This window comes from Elgaria multicarinata, chromosome 3 (genome assembly GCF_023053635.1).
Source record: "Elgaria multicarinata webbii isolate HBS135686 ecotype San Diego chromosome 3, rElgMul1.1.pri, whole genome shotgun sequence".
In the NCBI taxonomy this organism is placed as follows: domain Eukaryota; kingdom Metazoa; phylum Chordata; class Lepidosauria; order Squamata; family Anguidae; genus Elgaria; species Elgaria multicarinata.
In genome coordinates, this window is record NC_086173.1 from 106,812,421 (window position 1) to 106,840,409 (window position 27,989).

Here is a 27,989-nt window from a genome sequence, read left to right on the forward strand (position 1 = left end):
ACGACGGATGCAGCTAGCCTGATAATGGCTGCCATGGGCTAGTCAAAAGTGAGCTAACGAGTGGGGATGGGGGGGATAGTGAGGCTAGAAGGGGGAATAACAAGGCAAAGGGGTAGAAGAGAGAGATACAGCAAAGCTAGAAAGGAAGAGAAAGAAGACGACTCAAACATTTCCAAGGTTTTTCTTGAAACACTTCTTAAGGGGGTGCATAGGGGACAGCTTCATAGGCGCTGTTGGAGGCCCCCACGGACAACACACCGGGGACCCCTACCTCGAAGACTAACACGTGGATTCTGGCCTAAGCTTTCGTGAACTATAGCCCACTCGCCCATGAAAGCTTACGCCAGGATAAATGCGTTAGACTTTAAAGTAGCACAAGACCCTTCTTCGCCTTTGCTGCAACAGAGTAGCACGCCGCCTGCCTCTGGAAACTACCCTTGGAAGCAGCTCCCACCCCTCCTTTCCCTCGAGGCAGAGAGCCGCGTCAACCTACCCTTCAGCCCACCAGAAATCTGCCCTAACTTTGCTCTCGCAGCTGAGCGTTTCTCTCCGTGTCTGAACAACCCGCCGAATAAAGCGCGTCTCAGGCGCTACCACAGTGCAGACCATGCGGGGGGGGGGAGGAAAGAGGCGAATGGCCGTAAAACCGAATTTGAGATCCTTCCGCCTCCCCCGAGGGCTTTAATGCAACTGGTTGCAACATGCCAGGGGGGAAATCTCCCGCGGGGTGTGTGTGTGTGTGTGGGGGGGTATTCCATCGTCTCTTTCCCCCTCTCCATCTCTCCCTCTTCCTACTCGTCAGATAGTTCATTCCGGAAGTGTCTCTAGTATACGTGACCGGCTAGGAAACAGCGGTCTTGGGTGGAACATAGAGATAGAAAAGGGTTAGAGAGCGAATTTGAACATTTGATAAAAAAAGGAAAGCGGTTCTTAAGCCTATGCTGCCATGAAGATCGCGGCTGGAATAACACTGGTCTCCTGGATGGCTTGGGAAGCGTGTCGCGCTTACGCCTTCCCTTTTGTGTGGGTGTATTATTTTGAGGGTGGAAATCCAAAACAGCCACCGATTGGCATAAAGTGACTGGGACGGTTCTGACTTCTCCTGCAATATTTGTATGCGCTGTTCAATAATCCGAATGGGTTCTAAAATGTTCCTAAAACTGCAATCCTATACTCCCTGGTGGACGGAGAGCAGCTGGCCGTAATGCGGAACGTATTGCTTTGCAGTGTGTGGCGGAAGTGGAGCGGGAGGGACAGGCAAGCGAGGAGCGCTGTGTGGAGACCACGCCGGGAGGAGCAGCCGCTGGTGGCGAAGGGGGTCGAGGGGCTTTGGCGAGGTGCGTGTCAGGGCGGATCCGGCCCTTGCAGCTCTTTTTGGTGGGTGACACTGCGGCCCCTTTCGGATCTCCCTCCCTTCTTCTCCAGTACCGGGGCTTCGTAAGAGAGAGGAGTCAGTGTAGTGGAGATGGGATCTCTTGCAGCCCAGCTCTGAACTTCGCATCGACAATAAGGCCTATTGGTTTCGGGGGTGGGGGAGGGAGACGGATGCACATACCCATTTCAAGAAAGCATGGTTGAAAGTATGCAGTCTGATTCCAAGCATGTTATTCCGAAATAAGCCCCATTGAGCAAGTATGTGAAGGACTAGGAGAAGGTCGGGATAGGATTAGGCGAAGGCATGATAGAGGTGTACAGAAACGTGCATGGTGTGGATTGGGGGCATTTTTCTCCCTCTCCCATAATACTAGAGCCCGGGGACATCCCATGAAGCAGATTGGTAGGAAATTCAGGACAGATAAAAGGAAGTACTTATTCACACAGCATGTAGTTGAACTATGGAATACACTTCCACAAGATGTAATGATGGCCACCAATTTGGATGGCTTTAAATTAAAGGGGAGTTGGATAAATTCCTGGAGGAGAAGGCTATCAATGGCTACTAATCCTGATGGTTATGTGCTTCCTCCAGTATCAGAAGCAGTACGTTTATATACACCAGTAGTTCAGGAACATGGGCGGTAGGGTGCTGTTGCACCGTGTCCTGTTTGAGGGTTCATGGTTGATTGCTGGTTGGCCACTGTGTGAAGAGAGTGCAGGATTAGATGGACCCTTGTTCTGAACAAGTATGGCTCTTCTTATGTTCTTACGGTAGGGTTGCATCTTTAATTGAGGAGCATTCAAGCTTTTATATGCAACAACCACAGCTGCATCACACTTCACTTTTTCTTCTCTGGTCAAAGCTTTAGAAACAGTATTTCAAAACTAGAACCGCATCAATCTGAGCAGATGCTCTTCAAAGCAGGTTCAGTGGCTTCTGCTAGGGTTTTTAAATGTCTGGCATTCTTTCTGGGTTTTGAGTTACTTAAGCCCTTTTGAGTACTACTCGTTGCCTCTACATAGGGTGTTTTTACCTGTTTGATTTGTTTGTTAAAATATATACATAGTCCCTCTGCTTAAAACAAAAGGTTGAAAACACAGTGCACTAAATAGTATCAGTTACTGTAGGGACCTCTTCTCCTCTCCCTTCCTTTAATCCAGCGGTGTAGAAGGTCCAGCCCGGGGGGGAGGGGAGATACAGCCCTCCTGGAGACCCATTCTGGGATTTCCCAGATGACCATGTACCATTCCCACCCCCACCACTCATTTGGTGGCCTCCAGACTTTTGCAGTTTCCCCCATTCTTAAAGGCTGAGATGCCTCTACTAAGGCTTAGTTTCTGGTAGTTATGGGCAAAATTGGCAAGCGCTTGCCCTGCCACAGCTGATACCTGCTCCCACTACCCTCCACCAAGCACTTGGCAATCATTATAATATGTATAATTTCAGTGTTAAACATTTGTTTTACAGAAAAATTAAACCTGAAAGAGGCCATGGTAGACCAAGACATTTGATAAGTTTTTGAATATGGAGCAAGCACCAGTTGCAAAGCGACTCTATGTTGGAGGACTTGGCCATACTGTTTCTGAAGCTGAATTGCAGGAAAGATTTGGCAAGTTTGGAAATGTTGAAGAGACAGAAATTGTGACCCGGAAGGATGAACAAGGTAATATCTTAAAAGCTGTTTAAAAGTAGTTGCATCTGATTTGTGATAGCAGCCTTAGGCCTTAGCTAGACCTACCTTTTGTTCTGGGACAGAGGAGGGGAGATCTCGCATTGGGATTAACGTGAGATCTCTTCCCGGTTTACACCTAAGGCTCAATGACCTCAGGAAGAGAGGGGACCCACCATTTGTTTATTTTTAAAGCGACGGCAGCGCGCAAACGCTCATGTGCTGAAGGTTAGTGGGGTTTTTTAATTTATTTTGCTTTCTCCGCTCCCCCCACCCTAACCCCGATGGGCACAGTGCTCCTGAGGAGCGCTGCACTCTGCGCAGAGCCTGGTCAAACCACAGAAACGGGCCACACGTTCCGCGGTCTCGGGCGCAGCCCGGGACCGCGGAAAAACGGGGCCCAAAGGGGAGGGCAAGATCCTGGGGCAAGGGAGGGATCATCCCTCCCTGATCCCGGGATCCCCTGTGCGTCATGTGGACGCACAGGGACGATCCCGGGGTTCGCCCCAGGATATAGCCTGGTCTAGCTAAGGCCTTAGAGCAGTATCCAGCAATATCATTCCATTAAAGTAAATAACGTTGTGTTAGCATAAGGGACCTCTGGAACAACGTCAGTAGCATTAGTTTGTGTGACGTGTTTTCCAGGCATTGCACTAGAAGTTCCTTGTGCTGGTGCAGCACGATTTGTGTGAATGGAATGAAATTGCTGGATATTGTTGTTAGACTACAATCCAGTCTACACGTTTATCTAGGAGTAAAGCTTGTTGATCACAGTTGGGCTTGCTTCTGAATAAAGATGCATAGGATTATACTGTTAATTTTCTATTCCAAAACTTTCATTTAATAGGGTTTCTTTTTTAAAAAAAACCTTTATGGAATAATCATATTCTCATTCTTAAACAGGGAACCCTACAAAAACCTTTGCGTATATCAACATCAACCTTTCAGAAAAAGAACTTAAAAAATGTAAGTGTGTTACCATGCAGGTGTTTTGTTTGCGGTGTAACTCCCTGTCAACTGCTTTAACTTGAGTGCATTTTTCTGTAACTTTTTTGTTGCACCTCTAACATATGGCATTTAGCTTAATTTTAAGGTGAGCCGCCTGTAAAATTTAGAAGCATCTGTGTGTATTTCCTTGTAATAAGAGTAAAATGCTGTCATATTCCCACTGATAATTGCTATTGGAGAGCCTTACCAAAACCCTTAAATGGAAATGAACTTACAACTTCCCTTACACATAAACATCAATCCTTTGTGCTTTTTCTAACTTCACACATGCTTCTAGAATCGTATTTCCACTCAATTCCTTAGTGATGTGTTTTGCCTCTATCATTGGCAACCCTGCAAGCATTCACATTTTTTTTCTTATAAAATTGCTCCTGCCTTGGCTATCAAGCTAGCTATTCATTCCCATTCCTTCAAGTGAGAAAAATGTGCCCTTGTGGCTGAACTGGTGTTTGAAACCCATGTTTCCCAGATACCAAATCCAATTTACCTATCCAGTAGACCACACTGCTTCCTGTTCCTTCTTCTTGATCAACAGTACTTGAGATACTTTGGAAGTTGTTGAGAACAATGGCTTAGTCATGTATAGGTTAAAATATTGTTTCTATTTACTTTTTGTTTTAAAGGTATATCTGTTCTAAATAAGACAAAATGGAAAGGTGGGACGCTACAAATAGAATTAGCCAAAGAGAGCTTTTTGCACAGGTAAGACATAGCACTTTGCAAGCAATGTTGATTGAAAAGCATTGGGTTGGTTTTTTTTCATGGTTATTTAGTATACCAGCAAATAAATCTGGAAGATCTTCACAGAAATAAACAGTGATTTGAATCTATGTGAAACATTTGCTTTTTATTAAGCTTCAGGAAAGTATTTTTCAATTTAGAGGCACAAGAGGTGCATTGTAACATAGATTTCGATCATTCATTGTGTAGAGAGGAGGAACAGGGGTGGACAGACTGCAAGCTTGCATGATCAGTTTAGTTTTTTATGTGAAGACCATGATCCACCAACCAGAGACAGGCCCCAAATTGGGGAAACAGGGTGGGGAGACCATGCGCTTAGAATTAAGGAACAGCATGACTTCTTTCTTTTCAGTACCAGAACTGAATCCACAGTTCTCACACACAAAACCCCTCTCTTCATTTTCTTAATATTAGCAGCCTTATTAATTGTTGCTCCTATTGTTAAACAAATGGGAGACAGAAACCTGTAAATGTAACAGATTTACGGTATCTGAAGGTAAGAGCAAACAACGTGCAAGTATATAAACTCTGTGCTCTTTCAATCTCTCTCTTTTTAAATCTGGCAAACTTCAATCATGTGCTGCCATGCAGACTAGCACGGGAACGTCAAGAGGCGAGTATAAAGAAGGAAAAGCCAAACAATAATGGTGTAGCGAATGTTCTAGAATCCATGAAGAAATCTGGAGTTGTAGGTTTTCATGTGAAAGCAGTACCAGGAACAGAAGTACCAAATCATAAGGTATGATAAATTTAATGAAATCAAGTGATGTAATTGGCAGGCACATTGATGTTAGACATCAGGTTTAAATAGCTGCCAGTAAAAGTTTTTACTTAAAGCCTGCCATATTACTTATACTAGTGTAAAGCCAATGTTGTTCCGGGCGCTAGTAGTTCTGTTCCTTTCCCGCTTTTTTGCCCCTCAGTTCCCTCAGCACAGAGGGGCTTATGAATGATGCAAATGTGGCTCATGCATAGTGAATCCCCCTGCTGAAATTTGCATGTGGGGTAGCCCTGGCGCCTCCTTCACGCACCCCAATTAGCCACCTCCATTCTTTTTCCCCTCTCTGCTGGCAGCGACATTCTACTCACCCTGCTGGCCCAAGGCCCACCTTCATGCCACGCTTACTAGCCAAGCACAGCTGTCAGAGGGGCTGCCCTGTCTGTTTTGCGTAGAGGAAATTAATTGCTATTAAAGCTCAAGCTTTTAGCTGTTTTGAAGTTTCAATTTTTTTGCATATTTACACTGTTCAAGCTTCAGTTTAAATAAAAACGAACAAAATTGGACTGGTAGGTCCCTAGTAATAAGCCTTACGCTACCATAGTCTTATATAAGGTATTTCCTTAAAGTTGTTGCATTACATTTCCTAAAGCCATGCTTTATTTTGTGGGAGGGAAGGATATTTGAAAGACCTCTTCCTCCCATATGAACCTGCCTATAGTTTAAGATTTGCTTCAGAGGCCCTTGTGTATGTTTCACCTCTAAGATAGGTAGATTGGTGGGAACATGGGACAGGGCGTTTTCTGTGATGACAACCTAATTGTGGAAGGATGTTAGACTGGCCTCTTCTCTGTGTAGGCTGCTAAAATGTTTTTGTTCTGTATGGCTTTTGAATTACTTTAGATGTGTTAGTTCTTCACTCTGCTTTTAAAAGATAGTTTGGCCATGTGTGATGTCTTTAAGATTCTTAGTATGCAATCCTATGCATATTTAGACTGGGAAAACGCTTACAACCTTTTGTAGGCCTTTTTTGGAATAAATATGCATAGGGTTACACCTTTAATTGTTTTTTTAAAGTTTCAAATTGTAAGTGACCTGGAGGGGGGCTTTCTGGGCCGAGAGGTGACTCAGAAATAATGTTGCAAATATGTAAATATCATTTCCCCCCTCTTCCATAGGACTGGGTTGTTGGCAAATTCGGCAGAGTTTTACCCATCCTTCACCTGAAAAGTCAACACAGAAGCAAAATATCCTTTCTACAGACTGAGTAGATGTTAGATGGAGTCAGCTGTCACTAACCAGTTCTTAATACTGGGTTGAATCCAGAGTCTTCATTCCACAGGTGGAAGGATTCCACTGGTAGAGGAGGACTTCTGTGCCCTCTCCTCCCCACCGCCATGCGCTTTAAATCTTCCGAGGGTCCAATAATACTCCATAGCAGATTAGGAGGACACACAGGAGGCTGCCATGGGTAGAAGAGGACACAGAAGGCCTGTTCTCCCAGTGGTATCCCTCTGCTGGCAGAATTTATTTATTTATTTTATTAAATTTATATACCGCCCCATAGCCAAAGCTCTCTTTACAAAAGGATCCAAGCCAGCATCTATAACAGGGGTTGGTAACCTGTTGCCTGCCAGATGATCTTGGTCTACAACTCCAACCACCCTTGATCGTTGGCCATGCTGATTGAGGCTGTTGGGAGATGGAGTCCAACAACATTCAGAGGACCATAGGTTGCTCAGCCCGGTTCACAATGTGATACTGCAACTGTACCATATTATGGCTGGTCTAAAGCAAAAGAATCAAACAAATCCAATCGATTGAAATATTTTATTGATGGTAATGAAGCGTTCTAAGAACGCGACCAATACTTCATGTTAAAAATGTTCTCATCTAATTCTCTCTGAATTATTTCAAGTAGCGCGTACGTACTCTTAATATCTGTATCCACAAGCATTTGGGAAATAGGGTCTAAGTGACATAGCAATGAGGAATTGGCTTGCTGCTAACTAATGTTGAGTGGCTGTATGTATTTATTTCTCTGCAGTGTGGCTTGGCTTGTTGCTTTGCCTCTTTACTCTGTGCTCTGCTAATGCCATTCTAGACCTGCTGTCAGTTTATGGCACAGCAGTTCAGCGGCTGACAGAGATCAAACCTTGCAGTTGGATGAGGTTCCTTTCAGTTCTTTGACCCTCTGAAGGCAGACATGAACACCACAGAAAATGTACTAAATGTGGAATTCGCTAAATTATATACATCCCTATTTCAGACAACTAACAGCATGCTTGTGCTGCTACCTAAACCTGATCAACAATAATGGAATTCTAGCTGACTTTATCATGCAACTGCTTTCCTTTTGGAATGCAATCAGGCATGTTATATGTTATATGCAGGATTTGCTTTCAAATTAGTGCTTTCTTTAAAAGAAAAAAAGCCAACAAAACTGTCACTTGAATTTCTCATCTTTTACCAGCACAAGAGTCATTTTCCTCCTTAATTCAAGCAATAACATCATAAAATATGATCCTTCCAAATATTGCCACAATCTTAAAAAACTGGATCAAGACCTTACTGAGACAGTTCCCATTTCTCAGCTCACTTGGCATTTGGAAGAAGGTGATGACAGCATGAGTAAGAAACGACAAGGACAGTTTCCTGTAACGAAGAAACAACCTAAAAAGAAAATGAGAGTACAGGACAGGGACAGTTTGAGCAGGATGGAGTTGAATTCATGTTGCCAGTTTCCATCAGGAGCAACAAACATAGCTCGAGCAAAAGTGGTTCGAAACCACACACCTGATACCAAAAAGCAAAGTAAAGAGCGTTCTGCAGATCAGAAGCTAACATCTTGTAGGAATATAAAGAGCTGGCCTGAAAATGGCATGGATTCTGAGGAAGAAGAAGAAATCCGAGCCATAATAGCAAGAGAGAGAGAAGTGTACAAAGATAATCCTAACAGTGAACCTGAAGATAATATGGAAGTTGTCGGAGATAACTTTGAGCTGAAATATAGCACTCATTGGTCTGTACGGAAAGCACACGGCGCCAAGAAAGTACACAAAGCGCGCAACGGAGTCCTAAAGACCCCTGAAAATGAGTCCGACTATGATTCGGCTGACACAGATGAAATTATAGCTGTGACTAAAATGCCAAATGAAAAGGAGAATAATGAAGCCCGAAAGGGATCTGAGGCGGCCTGTGAGGGTCTGGATGGCAAGCCTAGGAGAGGCATATTGATGGACGCTACAAGTTCTGGATCTTCTGACTCGAGTGGGTTAATATGGGATAAACTGAAAAGGGGGGGAAGAGCAATGCCTGAAAAAGCGACAGCTGCCAAGGCCACTCAGACTCCTGAACAGAATAGCATCACAAATCAATGCAAGTCTGAGGGCGAGGAAAGTTCTGATTCATCTGTTGACACAAGTGAGCCTGAAGGGGATGAAGATTATGAAACCATGATGCAAAGCTGTTACCGACTAAATCTTACGTTAGAAGATTTGGCAAGATTAGCCAGTGAGAAAGCTGAGACTTCAGATGAAGATACGGAAAGTATCCGCAGTTGTACTCAGTACGAAAACCATATATCTCCCATTAATAGCACTAGCAATCCTCTAAAGAAATCTGCAGATAGCCCTCCTCTGAAAAAATGCATTTGCCCAGAAGAAATTGTTTCTGCCATTTTGGAAGAAGAGAGTTCTGATGAAGACAATCCAAAGAAAAAAGATGGGAAACTGAAAGTTCAGCCTTTCAGAGGAATAGGGTCACTAAGTGAGAAGCTGACTATGGGTGAGGTGGACATACATAGAAGTGTAGATAACCAGTCTTCTCCTGACCTTGCTGAACTGGAAACTCTGAAAAGTATTTCAAAACCTTGGTGCTCAGACTCTGCAAGTAAAAGGCTTAATTCCAAATCACCCTCATTGAAAGAAATGAACTTGGACTCCCACAAAGGAAGCCACACAGTAAATGCTGACATTTCTGACCGCGGCTCATCCAGCACAGAAGCCAGCGAGGTGGAAAGCTCTGATGGGAGTGTCGCAACTAAAAGAAAGCCCTCCAGAAACCTGAAATCTCTTCCTAAGAGAACAAAGGCAGAGGCTAGCATTAAAGGTTCCCATCTTGTACAGAATGAGAACTTAAGCAGCCCTTTGAATCGTGAAGAGGCCTTTCTGGATTCTGCCAAAGCTACGAGAAAGTCAGACACAAAAGAGAAACAGCTGCAGGATAATGAGAGAAGGCTGACAGCTCTGCAGGAGAGGCAAAAAGAACGAGAACTACAGAAGAAACTTATCCAGGGAGCTCTGACCAATCTGGTAGTTTTATTTTTATACTTGGTATTTATTGTCCTAGTGGAAACGCTGGGTTGGATCCAGTCCTTGTGCAAGTGGAAGTCTGCTCCTTCAGCAGGACTTCCCCATCCTCTCCTCCCCCCACCTCTGCTCTGGGGGTGATGGTCTCCTGACCCTCTAGAGCAGATTTGGAGGGCGCACAGGGGCCTGCAGAGGGGAGTGGAAATCTGTTTCACCAGCAGTTCCCTTCCACTGGCAGAACAACAACCATTGGATACAACCTAATAGTTGTATAAAATATTGGAGGTATGGAACCGCTATGGAACTTGAGTAAAAAGGGTTATATAGATCGCTTTAGTAAACAAAACATTCATAGTAATTATTATGGCTCATCGTGAAACCTTGCATTTCCGAATCAATATTATGCCCAAGAAAAACATAGTAGCGGTACAACCAGCACAATCCTATGTGTGTTTAATTAGAAATAAATCCCGCTATATTCATTGGGACTTACTTCTAACCATGTTACACTGCTGTGCATACTTAGGAACATAGGAAGCTGCTTTAGACTGAGTCAGACCCTAGCCCAGTATTGTCAACACTGGTTGGCAGCAATGGCTCTCTAGGGTTTCAGGCAGGATTCTTTTTTCAAGCCCTACCTGGAGAAGCCAAGGATTGAACCCGGGACCTTCTTCATGCAAAGCATAACCCTAACCCTAAACTCACTTATGAGGGTTGAAAACCCGATTGAACACAGTGGGACTTACCTTTGAGTAAGTATGCATAACATTGTGCATTAAAAGGAGAAGGCTATCGATGGCTGCTAGTCCTGATGGCTAAGTGCAACTTCCAGTTCAGAGGCAGTAAGCCTGTATACACTAGTTGTTAGGGAACATCAGCAGTAGGGTGCTGCTGCACTCATGGCTTGCTTGTGAGTTTAAGGTCGACAAATGGTTGGCCACTGTGTGAACAGAGTGCTGGACTAGATGGAGCCTTGGTCTGATCCAGCAGGGCTCTTCTTATGTTCTTACAGTCTTAAAATGGTCTTTACAGCACAATTCTATACATGTTTACTCAGAAGTAAGTCCCACTGTGTCCAGTGGGGCTTACTCCCAGGTAACTGCACACAGGATTGCAGCCTTAGAGTTGAGAACATGCTCAGACAATGCTCTCCCCGTTACCCTAGTTTATACTGGTTTGATAGATATCAAATATACGTGCAGAATTTAGTGATGTAGCTGTGTTAGTCTGTGGCAATGAAAATAGAGTTGTAGCAACTTAAAAGTTAACAGGTTTATTATGGCATAAGCTTTCATGGACCAAAGTCCACTTCATCAGATGCATGAAATGTAATGCATGAAATGTAATCCTAAATTGGCACTATGTAAGTGATCTTGAGCTGGCTATCCTTGAGCAAAAGAACTTCAGAGGGGAACTCCAGGATGAAATCACTGATTATAATTTATCAGAAAATTTGATTCTGTCACCTGTAACATGAATCAGGATTATGGATTTTTGTCATACTACATGTGTTAATCAGCAATGCCAGGATGCTTGTGTTATCATGGCACTGCCTTGTTAATCTCTACTGTAGCCACTTTGCTATTACATCATTGTTAGTTCATTTTCCATTTTCATAACTCTCTCACAGCACTCTGCTCCATCCCCCTCCACACACACCATGTCTATATATTGTTGCCAATTTAAGATAACACTTGGTGCATATGTTGAATTCTATCATTCTAGGCCATGAAAGCTTATAATTGTGTTAGTATCTAAGATGCCACAAGACTCTTTTATTGATTATGTACAAATTTTTGTCATGTTTCCCCAAAGAGCTCTAATTATTCATATTCATAATTATTATTTGATTTTGTAGGAAATTCAGTCAACAAATAAACAGACACACATAGTATTTGATTCAGATGGTGAAAATGAATCTGAAATAGAAGAGATCACTAAAGAAGGGTCTTCAGGAAAGCTGGCAGGAAAAGTGAGTGGACTAAAATGGTTTCTACTGTATTCCAAAATATTATCGTACAATCTTGAATACATGTTGGAGAGAAAAATCCCATACACTTTCCTGGTTAGTGCCACTAATTTTTAAACAAATTTTACTGAAATTTATAAGATTCACAAACAGAATTAACAGCAGCAAATAGCAAGAACAAATTTAAGCTTAATAAACACCTAACAGCAGGTCATGCAGAAGAGCAGATATTGGACTACCAAAAGACTCAGATAAATATAAAAGGAAAAATCTTCCACAGACATTTTTTAAGATGTGCTCCCAAATGTCACTGCTGGTACTTTTTGGTGGCTGTCCTAAGAAGAGATGGGTGAGCTTTCCAAAGCTCTCTTTGTAGTGGGGGATGGGGGGATCTATAGAAAAGTTTTCCAAACCAATCAGGGCTTGGAGCTCATTACCTGCCCCCATATAATTTGATGGAGTGGCTTCTTTCACTGCCCAAACATACAAATGAATAGAGAGCTTACTAAAGCATGTGGAGTTACTTTTAGAATTAACTCGTTAAAGGTGTGTGCACATTTTTTACTATACCCAAGGAATTCACCACTAAAACCTCTGGGAAGTTGTTTGAGAGCAGTGAGGATGAATTGGATACTGCGGATGAAGAAGATGACAGATTCAAAATCAAACCTCAATTTGAGGGTAAAGCTGGTGTGAAGGTTAGTAAATCTAGTTAATCTGTTCTTCTTCTGGGATACTCTTGCATTTATCTAGGTAAAATATCTCTAAGTATGGTCAGAAACGGTTTGAAATACATGTTTCAGTGTTTGCACTAAAAATGTAAATCTTGTTCATTTCATCCATTTTTACCCTAAGTCATGGCAGTATTTTCCTGTGGGACAATATGTCTCTGATAATAAATAGTTTTTCTGGCCCTTGATTTCACTTCACTCAATCCGATTGGAACAGTACTACTTACGTTAAAGTTGATCACCAAAACTGGTTGGGCTTACATAGACTTACCTTTTCTTCTCCTTCTGTTAACAGTTAATTCATCCTTACTCTACCCTACTTCTTATCCAAGATCAACTTGTTTTCACCCTATAATCTCTCTGTGGAGGGACTATAGCTTTTCAGTGTTCTGTTACTTGGGACTACAGTATTTAATATATGCTTATAAACGTATCCATTGAAAAAAAAATCCGAAGACTTTTTGCCTGTGTGTGTATCGACATAATATTATCACATAGCAGTTATTAAAGATTGGATGAATATCTGGTATAAAAACTAAAGAGTATTTTGTTGCTGTTGTTGTTGTAGCTTATGCGTTTGCAGTCTCGATTTGGCACAGATGAAAGATTTCGTATGGATACACGTTTCCTTGAAAGTGACAGTGAACAAGAAGGTGAGGTGCTTTCCTATTGGTTGCTTTGGAGAGCGCTTTATGAATCTTTTATTGAAACAGAACCTTACACCGTAATCTTGTTGAATGTTTGATATTGCTTGTTACCACTACTTCCCCTAGGTCAAAAGGTCATTAACAAGCATTCTGCCCATGGTCAAAGTGATGTGGAAGGCGGGAAAAGAGGAACCATATACCATAATTGAATAGCAATAGTTGTTCCTTGAAAAAATGCCATGTCTGATAGAATATTGACATGATTACATCTGCACGTTTAGGAGAGGCAAGATCACCTTTTAAAATACTCTTTTCTTTTTTTATATAGTTTTGAATTTCCCATATTTAACAGGCACTGACTAAAGTCTACATAAAATATTATTTCACAAAACTTTCCTGAAAAACGTCTACCACTGTAAACGGTGAATCAAAAAAATATTCTGCAAATGTGTCTTGAATGTTAGTTGTTAGGCTATGGATTATGCAAATACTGTTTTATCTGACAAATGGAAGTTGATATCTAGAATTGTCTAAAGTAAAGCTGGCCAAGACTATGGAGAAAAAATGCTTGCTACTTCCATACTGGGCAGAGAGAGAGAGAGAGAACTCTTTTGAACATAATGTTAAACCATTATGAGTTGCAGCATACTCCAGATTTGCTTATGCTCCCCCTCCACCTCCATGCAACCATGAGGACAAGTTCAAAAGCTTCCATTTCTATTTTAGATTAACCACTGCTGTGTGCTCTGAACCTGGATAAACCATGGCTAATCTTAACTGTGGTTAGCTGAAACAAGCCCACTTCAAACCATGATGCTTATGATACTGGCTTTTTTCAGTTTACCATAGCACAGTTTAGGGTTTGGACAACATGGTACACTGCAGAATCTCTAAAATGTAAATAAAAGCTTTTGATTGTCACTTCATGGCTACATTGGAGAAGGGGGGGGGGGCGAGTATGAGAGCCCAAGGCTTCTGGATTCAGCCACAGTCTCAAATCAGACATCACACTCAACCATGATTTTTGCTAACCATAGTTAAGAACCCACTCTGTGGTTGGAATAACATCCAAGAGACAAACCAAAATTTAGAGCTGCTTGTCTGCTCTTGCTTTCCGTCTGCTCAGCACTCAGCTTCATAAGTTCCTATAAGTTCCTTCTACCATGGGGCAGAAGATTCTTGAGGCAGGGCAATGGTCATAACTGCGGTTTGTCAGTGGCTTGTAAATTTGGATGTAACCGCAAACCACAGTTAACATAAACTGTGGATTGCAAATCAGTTTCAAACCATTTGGTATCTTGGTTTGGCAGCCCCCTGCAAACCATGAGTTCACTGTTAAAATTCCATGGTTTGGTGTGATGTCTGGATGCAGCCAGTATCATGAAGTGGTGCTAGATGAAGGCTGTTGAAATCCATCTTTAACTGTTGTTAACTTTTCTCCTGTTAGATGAATCAAAGAAATTGGAAGTGGATGAAGAGGAGGAGCTTGCTTTAGAAAAAAAGAAAAATCTTGAGATCTTGAAAAATCTTCTGCATATTGAGATAGAACCTCCCAAACCTAGCAAGCTGACTGCAAATGCCAGGAAATTCAAGTATGGACATTTCCTTAGCAGATGAACTATGACCTGGTCTATACATGCAAGAGAATGAAGTGGTGGAATGCACTATACCTCTTTATTTATTTAGTATATTTATACTTTTCTATAGTAAACTGTACTCAGAGTATCTCACAATAGACATTATCTTCTCAAAAGACAACATTTATAAGAAAAATATTTGTTGCAAAACATCAATAAAAAATCAAATGCAAAAACTATTCAAGAAATATAAAATAACTCTTATGACTGCTGGTGTGAGAATCATATTATTTGATGTTCTATATTAAAAACTCTGCAAGTAAAAAACCAGCATAGCAGGCAAAGAGTTGGGCTAGAACCTTTCAATATAAGGTGCTCGTATTCTGATTGTATGGAGCTTTTTATATAGGTAAGCAATGGAAAAATTAAAATGAAAAGTCTAAAGTGGTAGAGCCCACTGTTTGAACTCAGCATTTACTACCTCCTTCTGCTGTATGGATAGACCCAGCCTAAATATTGGCTTTTAAGGAAACTGTGACTTATGCCTTCCTCTAGAAGGTGATTTAGTACTAATGCATTAAAGTAAATTTCTCTTTCCATGTATATGGCCATCCCTGTGGTTGTCTCTCAGTTTAGTAATACCATGTTTAGTGTTTTATTTTGGGGTTCTAGAATACCATCCTGTGTTATAGATAGTAGAATAGCAAGAGCTCGCTGGCATTGTAACAGAACTTGTTGATGGTAATGCTGAAGCTCAGAAGTTAGATTACTACCATTCCGGAGATTAAGGATTTGCATCCTTTTTGTCTTCAGGCTTAGTATCTGCCTGTAGTGCATGATTCTTTGGACTGGAGCAAACCAGGCTTAAGTCACCTCCCCAACTCTATGGCCCTGTGTCCTCATCATCCCCACAGGAGGATTTACCATTTGTTAATGACAAATTGGGGATGGTATGTGTAGCAAGGCTAAGTAAGGATGTCAAGGCAGCCAGTACTGGGTTGTCATTGACTCAGGCAGTCTTAGAGCCTAAGCATCTCCATCTTACCTTATTTAGTTTGATGCTGCTGATGTTGATACTGTTTTGACATTTTATACATCTGTAGCAGCACCATACTGGTGCTGAGTAAGTGAAGCAGTCGTAAAATGCAGTATTTATTATAGGGGAAGCATACGAGTAAGGCTTTCTTATATTTTACGTATCTTGAATACGTGTTAGCGTAAATGCAAGGTTTGGTATCAAGACATAAAAGAATAAATACTTGTAGATTGATTTTGAGACATAATATCTTAGATTGATTTTTCAGTATATACATCTTGCTAAGACTGAGGGCATGTCTATACCTACTGGCTTACTGGGATGTGGGGAGGATCGCGGGCTTACCTGCTTCTGCGATCCTCCCCCAGCATCTATACGGCCGTGCAACATGCTGGAAGGGAAGAGGAACGTCCCAGCCGCCATTAATTTTGTGAACCGCCCAGATTTGTGAACCACCCAGAGAGCTCCGGCTATTGGGCGGTATAGAAATGTAATAAATAAATATATTTTTTTATGAAGAGGAGCTGGTCACGCAGTTGCACTCCAGTGCCTGTAAGTTGTGTTTTGTTTTGTTTTTTTTAAAAAAGCAACCCTTTGAACTGTTCCCCTCACCTGATGGGCACAGACTGCCCCCGCTCAGCTCCATGCCAGTTTTAAGAGCCTCGCTTGCAGGGAGGAAGGGAGAAGCCGGGAGCAGGCGCCACACCACCCGCGGTCCTTGGTATGGTCCTGGGACCACGGGCCCAATCAGGATAACTGAGGTCTCAGTTATCCCGAGAAAATGGAGGGGCTGTCCATGCTTGCCTCAGGATTCCCTGTGTGTCATTTGGACGCAGAGAAATGATCTAGGGATGACCCCGGGATAAAAGTATGGTGTAGACATGCCCTGAGTGTAGTATTTGTTTATAAAATAATACTTAACTCTCTACTTAATATAATATGTTCAGACGTGAAAACTAGTCCATTCCTAAAGCTTTTAGAAGATTAACTAATTTGGATGGGACAAAATGTGAGTGAAGATGTCATAATATGTCCAACTGAGGTAATTCTACACCCCCTTTCTGAGAGTAAGCCCTATTGAACTCAGTGGGACTTAATTCTGAATAAACGTATATAGGGTTGCACTATAAACGTATCTGTCAATTTATTGGCTTGTATCCTATTTGTCTCCAGTTGAACAGGATACAAATCCAATAAGTGTGTGTGTGTGTGTGTGTGTGTGTGTGTGTGTGTATATATATATATATATATATATATATATATATATATATATTTTCTAAATATTGCCATAGAATGAAATCTTGATTCCATTGGAGAAATGTTGAACTTCGCCAGTTACATCTGGATTTAATAAAAATTACTTAATGCATTTTCTTTACTTTTGTAGAGATATGAATGCCCTACGCTATGACCCTACACGGCAAGACCATGCAGTGTTTGAAAGAAAGCCAGAAAACACTGAAAAAGAGAGGTAATTCTTCCATCAATAGCTTATGGTTAGAGCTAATCTATCATTGGCTTGGGCAGTTTACTGTCTCAGCTCTCTCTTTGCCTGATACGACATTTTATATCCACATATCTGCTTTATGCAATAGTAACTATGTGATTAGGATGAACTTTCTTTTCTTTACTTTATTATATAGGTAACAGGAACAAGAGAAAAGCACTTACTTTTCTTTAGGGAAAATTGTTACTTTTCTTTACACAAATTGTGATTTCAGAACTGTTTCATGCCAGGGAATTAGGCCTCAGAGAAGTGACAGATTCCCCTTTTAGAGAGGAAGAGATTGGTCAGGTATCATACGCTGAAATTGAACATTGTGTTGTTTCTGAAGGTGGAACATAACCTTGCCATGTAAAAAGGCAGCTAAAGTTAGTAAAGCAATAGTGTCACACTTCAGGTTTTTACACACTGAAGCTACTAAAGAAAATAAGAGCGTGGAAGACACTGCATTCATATTTCTCTAACATAGGCTTCTGATCTAAATAACCTGTATTAGATTTTGGACAACATCTGGAAAGGAGTTCCAGAAAGATAACTTCCCTGCTCCCCTCCTTCTCCTGGCAGTTCCCTGAGACTCCTGAAAATGCTTCACACAAGGTTGTGGCGGAAGAAGCCTCCTGAATTCAAAGGGCTGGTGGTGGTGGGGTACTGAGGAGGAAGAGGGGATCCCCCAAAATAGAATGGAGGCACCTTCCAGAAACAGGATCTCTGCTCACAAAAGATGCCTCCACCTGATTTTCAGGGAATCCTCCACCCGACACCTCATCCCTTTCAGTGGAATCCCCCAACCCTCTGTGTAACATTTTTGGAGTGCTCTGGGGACTGCCACAGGAAGTTCACTTCCTGGAACTTCCTTCTGCCAGCACAACATTGGATGTTGCCCTATAAAATATAACCTGTAAAATGTAAGCAATTCAGACGTACTCCTATTTAATTCTTACAGGAAAGCTAAAACAAAGAAGAAGAGGGAGGAAGCTCAGAAACTGCCTGAAGTGTCTAAAGAAATATTTTACAATGTTGCTGTGGATTTGAAAGAGGTATTTGGATCTACCAAATGTGATGAGGAAACAGAAATAACACCATGGGACAAGCATGATGATGAGGAACAAGCAGCTCCAGTTGAAATAGAGGCATTAAAAATCAGTCCTGGAAACAACAGACAAGAGAAAACTAGTGGCTTCACATTTTCTTTTTTTAGTGCTGGAGAGGAGAGATCACCTATGAAAGAAGGTACTAATGCATATTCTAAAGCTACAATTTCAGTATATAGGCAAGAGTTTTATTCAGCTCCCATTTATCCATTCATAACTTCAAAATGTGACCTCTGTATTGTGCTTTGTGTAGGCTTCCCTTTATGACTGTTTATAGTGGCTTTTGCTGGTTCCAAACACTGTCACTCATCTTTTTGATGGGGGTGGATCATTAGGATTGTATTTGTACTATTACTCCAATTTCTGCACTGGCCCCTTGTTGCCTTCCAGGTTCAGTGCAAAGGGCTGCTGATGATCTCAAGAGTTCTGTATTACCTGGACCAGCATATCTAAGAGACCACCTTCTGACCCACGTTCCATGATGCTCTTTCAGACTGACCAGAAACATTCTCTTTAAGTATACCATCTATGCACCAAATCATGTCCGTAGGGTTGCTTGCCCAAGCCTGAACATCTTCTAGGAGTGGTGTCAGGTGTTTTTATTAAAACTGTATTTTCTGGCCAGCTTTAGGGTAGAATTATTAGAATATTGTTGGTCACTCTTAACCCTTGGGATGTGTCCAATTAAATAGCAGTTTTCGAGCATAAGAGAGCTTCTGGTTGCCCAGAGTCCCATAGGTACATTATAATTCCCATAGGGATTTGCATTGCGACCATCATCTCTGTGCATAATGCAGGGAAAAGGTGTTATAACCTGGGAATGAATTATTTCAAAAGTTTGCATCATGTTGGATTTCTTCGTTCCTAAACTCTCTCACCCTTGAAAGCAAGGCATAATCCCCCTTTTTTTTCTTTTTTTCTTTTAAAGAACCCTATGCGATTGAAACAATAAAGCCTTCAAGAGTTGCATGGCAAGAAGATCCACGTTTTCAGGACAGTAGTTCAGAAGAAGAGGATGAGCCAGAAGTAGTTGAAAGCGAAGATGTTAAAGAAATGTAAATGACGCGAATACAGGAGTATTTTTGAAGAATTCATAGAAGGGGAGGCTGGATAGGCCCTAAATATACTGTAGTGATCCAAGGAGACATTCTCTAGACTGGGAGCGGGGGACAATTTGTCGCCCTCCAGATGTTTTGGCCGACAGCTCCTAGCATCCCTCACCTCTGGCTATACTGGCTAGGGCTGATTAGAGTTGTAGGCCACAGCATCTGGAGAGCCACAAGTTGCCCACTCCAGTTTAGACCAAGGCTGGGGAGTCTGTGTTCCTCCAGATGTTGAACTCATCAGCCGCCACCAGCATGGCCAGTGATGGTGAGCATTGTAATCTGTCAACATCTGGAGGGACACAAAAACAACAGGGCGTCTTGTGGCACCTTAAAGATTAGAAAATTAATTCTGGCATAAGCCCCGGACCTGCTCTGATCTAAGCTCCGTACAACCCTTTCCAAATTAACCCCGTTGTCTAGAGTAGGGGTGGCACAAGCAGGAACCATTGTGCCTTAGCCTGACTTTTGGAAATTCACCCTGCCCCACTGCATTTCTCCATGTCACATCCCAGGCCTTACCTGAAAGTCCTGGACATTCAGAAGAGGCTAAGGGGGCTGGCATGAGACTGCAGTGAGAGGGAAGGGGACGGGAATCCTCATTGCACAAGCAGCCTTCTGTTCCTATGTAAGGGATACAGTCCCCAATGTCCTCTATGTAAACAGCACTGAATATAAACTATTTGCAGTATTGCCTAATAATCCTTGACCTTGAAAAGAAGAACATTGGTTTCATCTACTAATTTTCTAAGAGCGTGGTTACTGGTGACCAGTTCTTCTTTCAAAACCATCCTTCAGATATCTAATTCAAACAAATATAAGTCACAATCTATGCTGGCTGGGGAATGCTGGGAGTTGTAGGACTTTTTCTGTCTAAACATGCATGAAATTGCACCTTAAATAATGTGTACATCATATTCAGTTTAAAACAATAAGCTGAATGTACTATGAATGTGTTCCCTTTTTGGATACTGCTAATGTTATTGCTTGTTTTTTCCAGGTCTCCAGCCCTGCCACACTCCAATGTTAGATTTTTCTTCTTCTCCCAAGATGATGATCGATTAAAAGGTGAAAACTAGGAATGTTCTACTAAATGAGAGGTTTTTATCAATAAAAAATATGTGCTTAATCATCAGATGTTAGTACAAAGAAATATTTAAAATCCCATTTAGCTTGATTATAATTGAAACTAAAGAAGAAGAAGAAGAAGAAGAAGAAGAAGAAGTTGTTGTTGTTGTTGTTGTTGTTGTTGTTGTTGTTGTTTTACCTTGGGCACAAGTTGCTATTTCTGTCTCTTTTCTTAGAAAGTGTTTGTTGGATCGTGTTAAGTTGTGATCTCTCCTCTCTTGTGTTTTAATATATGTCTTTGCTGACAACCAGTGACTTTTCAAAGAACAAGTACAATACTGGGAACACCATATGGCAAGGAATAGCTTAAAGTTCTATCACTAAGTGGACATTTTGTCCTTTGCCTTTACCAGTATGTGATTGATGAATAAGGTAGCAGGCAGTTGAGCAGAAGGGGGAAAATGGATCACGGCAGCACTGGATCAGTAAACACCCTCATATCTTCAGCCACTAAAACACCAAACATTTAATCTAGGACAAGAGCAGGGAACTCTTCCTACCAGTGCTAACTTCCCCCTTCCATATTTGCAGTGGCAACAAGATTAAAAATCTAACATGCTTAAGCTTTTCTTTATCCCTTTTCTAGAGGGACCAAAGCTCTTCTGTAAATCCTCGGATCTTGATGAAGACAGAGATTATTGGGAAAGCAGACGCGAAATGTTACTTGAGGTATGTGATGGAAGGAAATACTTGTCAGATCTAGAGGTGCTCTAGGAAGTCATTTGGCCTAGAGATTATTGTTAAAATTGCAGGACTCCTAAACCTGTAAAAATAAGTGTGGGGGTGTGTGTGGGGGGATGGCACATCATTTTTGCAGCCTTGTTTATGCCGATCATAATTGCATCTAACTAAAATATGCAGTTTTACTGTGGTTCTTTAGCTTTCATGTATGAAATTAATAATTAAGTATGAATATTCTGCCTTTGGCGTTTTTTAACATACAAGATCCTTCATAAAATTTACACATTATAACATTATACCACGAGAAGAGCAATCCTACCAGGGGAAGTTCTGAAGGTGAAGGAACTGTTTTATCCGAAGTCCTGCTAGGCTTGTGCCAGCAAGGCAGAAGAGAGAGAAGAGCAGCATTTTTCCTCTCCCGCCCCACCCCCCAGCCATTTTGGAGTTATGATTTCCCTCCCATTGGTTTGCAATGCTCCAGAGTTGGTGTACATTACCTAGGGACGGCGGAGGAATCTACCCAGGGGGTCAAGTCTGCCAAGCCTTTGGTGTTTCAGCCCACGGACTACAGCTTGCTTGTCCGTGACCTGGCCCAACTCAACCTGCACGAGTCAGGCGAATTCGCAGACTTCCACTGCCAGCACCGGTATGCACAAATCCTTTGCACTCTCCTTGCCGATGCTGGCAAGGAGAGCATGAGGGGTTTGAGCAGGGTGGCTGCAGCAGGAGTCCCCACTGCTGTGCACAAATGGCTCCTTCTCCCTCCCGGAAGAGAGAAGGAAAGACTTGCACACAAGCGACCCGTGGGAGCCTGCGGCTTGGCTCGCGTCAGAGGCTTGGAGGAAATCCATCGTGCCCCAAGAGGGCCGGATTTCCCCATGCTGGACATCCCTAACATAACCCCATCTGTCCCAAACTAACCCAGGATGGTGTAACTTGCATAATTTCTATCTATACTTTTCAAACAGTTGCCTCTCCCTATCCAGTATGGAACTGGCTAGTTGATGAATCTGATAATGTTTAAAATAATAACCTAAAGTTATGAACTTCTGGTAACTATAACCTAAAGTTATGAACTTCTGGTAACTATATTCAACTTGCAACATTTCCAGGACTGTCGGAAGAAACATAAAGATGCAAGGAGGAAAGTTAAAGTGAAACAATGAATGCTGTAGTTCTCCTATTCAACTGTGATTCCGAAAGGTGGATGTGCTTGCCTTCAACTGCGGGATAATGTAAGGCATGACAGGAAATGCTTTTGCACATGCTTTGAAAATATAAATTGGTGCTGTATGCACAAAACTTTATGAAATCAGGATAGATGTGTAACTAGGAAGCTTTTAATGCTGCTATCTGCACCATATGAACATCTCCACCCGCAAGCCCTAGATTACAGGTTTTTAGTTTTAGGGAAAGATCCTTAAACTAGAGGCTAATCTGCTTCAAATGTTGTCTGCGGTCCTCTGTGACGTAACAGACCCTTACACTCAGGCCAAGCACCACCAGATGAAAACCTGAGGGAGGGTTAAATAAAACCTTTCCCCTAGCTATGAAGGAAATAGGTTTAATACAGCATCTCTCAAAATATACTGGGAATACTCCGGTGTGTTTAAAAACTGTAAGGCAGGTAAATAATGCTAAGCTGACATGTGGTATTTGGTAGCTAACAAAATAATAAGTTTATTGTTGTTTAAAAGCTTCATATCAAAATATACTTTCAATCTTGCTTGATCTAAACTCTCCACACACCAACCATCTCACTCTCTTCACACCAATCTTAAGTCCCTAGAATTCAAACTCTTCTTACTCTCCTCACACGCACTCAAACTCACACAGCACACCACCCACAAACTCTCAACATTCTCATTATATACTCCTTTCCCCCCACCTATTACATCATAAACACCCACTCAGTTCTATCATTCCATACTTACCAGACATACTAATCTAGACGTACACAAGATACTCAATTGTGGGGTAATGCCACATCCTCCACTTAGTTAACTGCAAGCTCAAATTAGAGCAATCCAGAATAAAATTTCAACAGGGCTAAGGGTAGACTGTACATACCTATGCTTATCATCACCCTCTTACAATGCATTTGAGCCTTTATGCATTTGAAAAGGGAAGCATTTCTGGCAATGTGCATACAGTTTCATGTCCTATTTGAAGACAGTTCATACAGATGTCAGTGTAAATTGACACCTGTTTCTAGGAAGGAGTAGCTGTAGAACAGGTTGGCTAAGGAGCAATGACAGCAATAGTCAGAAACATATGTAATGAATAAATGAAATAAACATACGTAATATAAAATGTTATGGTAAAACAAGTGCAATTACAGGGATGGGGGGAAACAGACAATGTTTGTGTTTTTATATAATTGTACAAATACATTTAAACTACCAGATGTATTCAGTTCAAATTGTACTAGAGTATTTATTATTTTTGGACGCTTCATAATATTAAACTCATTTTTGTATCTTGAAAGACTTTCAAAGAACTAAACCATTTGTTACTGCAGCCCCACTGCTTCACAAGAAGAAAGTCCCACTAAACTTGGTGTGACCCTGCTTGGGAAAAATATATTTAGTTGGGCTACTAGGTTCAAAGCCAGTAACGTGAGCATTTTCCTTGACTTTAATGGGCTATGGATCTAGGTGAGATTCAGTCTTCTAGAGTAGATTGGAATGATGCAGTTTAGGGAGACAAAATTCCTTGCTGTCTTGATGTACTATGTTAATATAGCGAAACTGCAGTTTCTGTTATAAAATAAAACTGTAATTTGTATCTTTTTTCAATGTGAAAAGAAACATCCGATGTGTAAATAACTGAGCACTTTTTAAAAATATAAATGGATGGTTATGCATCTTTCTATAACTGCTATCCTTATTGGACTTGTGTGTTTTACCGTTGAGTGATGAACCATCGTGCACAGGAGTTTTTCCAAACACTTGTCACTGACATAGTTAGAAAGTGCCATGATAAAATAAGGCGAATGGTATAGAATATACTGTGATTGCATTTAAAGCAGACATATCCTTGCTGACCTGAAATGGTAATGTGGCTTTTGGTGTAGTTGAATTATGTAAGAGGCGGCTACTCCCTGACCCAGGCTAACTGGCATTTGCATTTGTGTTGTACCCCGCCTTGATCCAGAGGGAGAGGCGGATAACAAATAAATTGATGATGATGATGACCCTGTGGGGAAGAGGAAACATCAGGGCCTGCTCCAGTTGGCCTGCCTCTCGTTCGGGAGATGAGAGGGGAGCAGGGCCATCCCATTAGCCCTGCTGCTGGTCTACTTAATTTCTCTCTCCTTCTCTTCTCCCTCTTCCCTCCAGAACTCCTTTTCCTTGCGTGCCATGTCTTTTTTTAGATTGTAAGCCTGAGGGCAGGGACTGTCTTTTCTTTGCTGATTGATTGTAAGCCGCTCTGGGAGCCTTTTTGGGCTGAGGGGTGAGATAAAAATCCGAGATATACATACATGTATAAAGTGTCTCCAGCAGGAAGAGCAGAATTCTTATGCTGGTCAAGTGTAAATGCTGGGAAAGGGTGGGTTTGCTGATAGTTAAAGACCATAGAAAGGAAGAGAAATCCAGTGGAAAATAAGTAAACTTAAAAACACAGTAGTGTTATATGTTGACTCCTCAGAAACCAAAGCTTGTTGCATGACGTTTAAGGTCTGCCTTGCATTTTTTTCACAGATTATTCTGAAGTATTAACTCAAAATATTGTAGAATAAATACAATGTGCCTACTATGCAAATTGCATATAGTCAATAGAGACAGGGGTGGGGGTGCCCTCGCTCCCAGCAGTGTAGGCAGGGTCAAATAATTGCTCAGATAGACTGCCACAATCCCTTATGTCCACCTCAGCCTGAGCCAGAGGACTCTCAGACCTTTCAGGAGACACTTAGGATTCAGAAATAAGGGCTCAAGCTGGCGCCCTCTATTTCAACCCCCAAGGCTGAAACTTTACACCAATATCCTTATAGGACTTGTGTGTTTTACTACTGAATGATTCTGCAAGTAACTGAGCAAGTCTCTGAAATTAGTACTGAGGTTTATGTGGAAGAAAGCACACACAACTCTAGAGGTAGAGATTAAGCTTATTTACATAGGGAAAGGGGATAAAAAGGGTTACAAGAATCAGAGAAAAGATTTGGAACAATGCTCCAGGCAAAAATAACAAAGCGATGCCTCAACCTATCCTATACAGAAGTATGGGTCTTCGAACAGGACAGGGCCCAATCCAGGAGCTCACAAGCGTGAAGACTCAGACGAAGACAAGAACAAAGTCAAAGATGAAGACTGAGATTAGCATTAGCCCTTCCAGCTTTATACCCAGAGACCCTTGACAAATGTGAGGTGAGCCTCCTTAGCCAATCCTTGGCTGGCTGAATAATTTCTTTGGGCTTTCAGGAGGAGGGCGGGGGTGAAAACACTCTCACAGCAACTCAGCTGAAACCATTCAGCCTAAATTGGCAAGAGCACAACTCCGACCTTGAAGGGCCTTGAGACTCGAACAGCATGAGATAATGCATGCAGGTGGCTTAACGCAACGCATGCAGACCCAAATGAAGTTTCTTCAGGCAGCTAAATCTCAAAAAGAATATGGATTTCTTGACACATGTCATGAAACGGCTAAAGAAAAATTTGCAGCATAATTCTCCATGGGCATTTTAAAAACCAAGACCTGCATGTTAAGGACATAGTGAGAGTGGCAGGATATATATGACGCAGCTGTAGGCTCGGTCAAGCCACAATAATTTCCTAACTGAAGCAATTGCATTTTGTCTCCCCTGTTTTTGATTTCTTCCTTTACTTTTTTTAGATACATGCTGTACACACAAAGTGAAAACAACATCATGAAATCTAGTAAAGTGCACTCTGTTTTAAAGTAGATAATGATGGATGTTCTGAACAAAAGTAAAACATGGGCAGTTGCTATATGTTGCTTTACAGCCAACAACAAAATTAGGTGTCTGCTATCTGCCTTTCTACGTGTTTCGTACTTGGGAGAGTTGTGTCTTAGGCTATTTTTCCTGACCACGTAACTAATCCTTCTCAAACATTTGTATAGGTGTAGTAAGCCGAGAATACAAAAGTTTTTCTCCCCCCTCCCCCCCCCCCCCCACAACACCAACACTGATTTTAATACACAGTGGGATGGTTCAGATGTAACAATCTTGACTTAATGGCTTATTAAGGCAAGGAGAAGTGTCCTCTTTACACGCTCCCCCTTTGCCCTTCCCCTTCTCTTGTGCATTGTGGCTGTGGCTTCTTTAAACCATTAGACTGAACCACAGTTTCCCTATTTGGCAATAATGGGAAACTGTGGTTTAAGCAAACCTTGTTCTCACTTAGGGGAGCACACAATGTATGGGCACCACACTTGTTCTTAGCTTAATAAATCATGGTTTATTAGGCAGAGATGAGTATATCCAGTATCAAAATTGGCTTTAAAAAAGGGCTTTTTAAAATCTTTGTTCTTAATGGCAGTAGCCATTAAATAGAAAAATGGTAGGGCTCTGAATATGGCTAAGAGTTTCCATGCACTTCTCTGTTGAAAGATAAATACTTATTTTATGTTCCCTCTAGAATTTGTACAAACTTGTTTGTGGTGCCACATGAATTAAGTGGTTTATGTCACAAGCTTTAATCTGCCCTACATTTGTGTGGGAAGAATCCTGATGTACATCTGGATGGTATAAGAACGAGTAGATTAGGACGCTATTCAGGCAATCACTTTATATTGATTGGCACTTGGCATTATAGAAGTTGGGAAAGAAATGCTTTGTATTGTTTATAGACATTTCTCACCCTTTGCCAAAAGCATTCAGGGTAGATTGCAAGGTATTTATTCTTTCATCAGTGCCGTTAGGTAAACTTGCTACAAGAATGTGGGTTGGGTCACAGGCCTCTCAAAAAGCTGCTTGCCTTTAAGATTTAAACATGGGTGTTTTATCTGATTTTACGGCAGTCACTATTTTCACTCTTCTGCCACAGAAAGGAGGAAATACAACAGTAGAAACATGGGGAATGAAGTGAATCTGCTTGTAGTAGGTATATTCTGTCCAGCATCGGTGACCCATTGAGAAGATCAAGAAAATAAATGGAAGCTCCTTCAATAAACATGCAAAAGCACCCTATATAAATTACAAAAAGGCTCTTTTTATTAATGGACATAGAGCAGGACATCTTTATGTCTAGATACCTTTACATGGTCACATGTGGCTTTTTTCTGCTTCTTATTAAATAGAGCATCTTTTGGTACAGAGGGTTGAGTGAGTCATACTTGTTTCCCTCCTCCAGATGGTGCTATTGAGCAGGTTTCAGTAGAGGCACTAGTATGCTGCCCAAAGCCAACAGCTGACTAGTAGCAATCAGACTGAAATAGAATTTTTTTAAAAAGAGAGGAAAAAAAGAAAGTACAGCAGCGATCTTAGTATCATACAGCACACCATAGGCATTTTCGCTGCCATAAACCTAATACCCTTCAGGCAGACTCTTTTTTTCCCTTTCCTTTTTTAATTGACTTTTTAGATGTTGCCAGCTCCTGCAGAGATTGCTTGAGCATTAAAAGCTTTGGCAAATGCTGGTAGGTGTAAGTCAGTTCCTCATTGGAGCATCATCCTGGTGGTTCCACCTAGATCCATCCTCCGATTGGAATCCGCCAGGGGAAGAGCCTTCAGCGTG

At 41.6% G+C, this 27,989-nt stretch overlaps 2 protein-coding genes across 4 annotated transcripts in view; both read left to right on the forward strand.

Annotated features, from left to right (window-relative positions):
* Window positions 1–1,293: 1,293 nt before the first annotated feature.
* On the forward strand, window positions 1,294–6,785 carry LOC134395436 (nucleolar protein 8-like). The gene is made up of 6 exons (XM_063121599.1): window positions 1,294–1,377; window positions 2,846–3,041; window positions 3,951–4,013; window positions 4,679–4,757; window positions 5,388–5,535; window positions 6,693–6,785. Exons 2-6 carry the CDS (start codon window positions 2,903–2,905, stop codon window positions 6,783–6,785), a joined length of 522 nt encoding a protein of 173 aa, XP_062977669.1. The 5' UTR covers window positions 1,294–1,377; window positions 2,846–2,902.
* A 1,272-nt stretch (window positions 6,786–8,057) lies between these two features.
* NOL8 (nucleolar protein 8) overlaps window positions 8,058–27,989 on the forward strand; it is a 501,501-nt gene continuing 481,569 nt past the window's right edge. The window contains exons 1-12 of one of the 3 annotated variants that reach the window (XM_063121206.1): window positions 8,058–9,827; window positions 11,683–11,796; window positions 12,369–12,491; window positions 13,093–13,177; window positions 14,619–14,763; window positions 17,172–17,255; window positions 18,232–18,518; window positions 19,308–19,434; window positions 20,483–20,550; window positions 21,197–21,279; window positions 22,404–22,526; window positions 26,125–26,508. In XM_063121206.1, the coding sequence (XP_062977276.1) occupies window positions 8,142–9,827; window positions 11,683–11,796; window positions 12,369–12,491; window positions 13,093–13,177; window positions 14,619–14,763; window positions 17,172–17,255; window positions 18,232–18,518; window positions 19,308–19,434; window positions 20,483–20,550; window positions 21,197–21,279; window positions 22,404–22,457 (2,856 nt within the window). In that variant the 5' untranslated portion in view covers window positions 8,058–8,141 and the 3' untranslated portion in view covers window positions 22,458–22,526; window positions 26,125–26,508. Of the gene's footprint in view, window positions 9,828–11,682; window positions 11,797–12,368; window positions 12,492–13,092; window positions 13,178–14,618; window positions 14,764–17,171; window positions 17,256–18,231; window positions 18,519–19,307; window positions 19,435–20,482; window positions 20,551–21,196; window positions 21,280–22,403; window positions 22,762–26,124; window positions 26,509–27,989 lie in introns of those variants that run through there. The other 2 variants (XM_063121205.1, XM_063121207.1) reach the window with 2 other exon arrangements.

Excerpts from the sequence above, each read along its gene's own strand:
- LOC134395436 (XM_063121599.1), top strand. The coding sequence starts at position 2,903 with ATGGAGCAAGCACCAGTTGCAAAGCGACTCTATGTTGGAGGACTTGGC. Across the intron at positions 3,042-3,950 it reads GACCCGGAAGGATGAACAAG|GGAACCCTACAAAAACCTTT; the intron begins GTAATATCTTAA and ends ATTCTTAAACAG. Across the intron at positions 5,536-6,692 it reads CAGAAGTACCAAATCATAAG|GACTGGGTTGTTGGCAAATT; the intron begins GTATGATAAATT and ends CCTCTTCCATAG.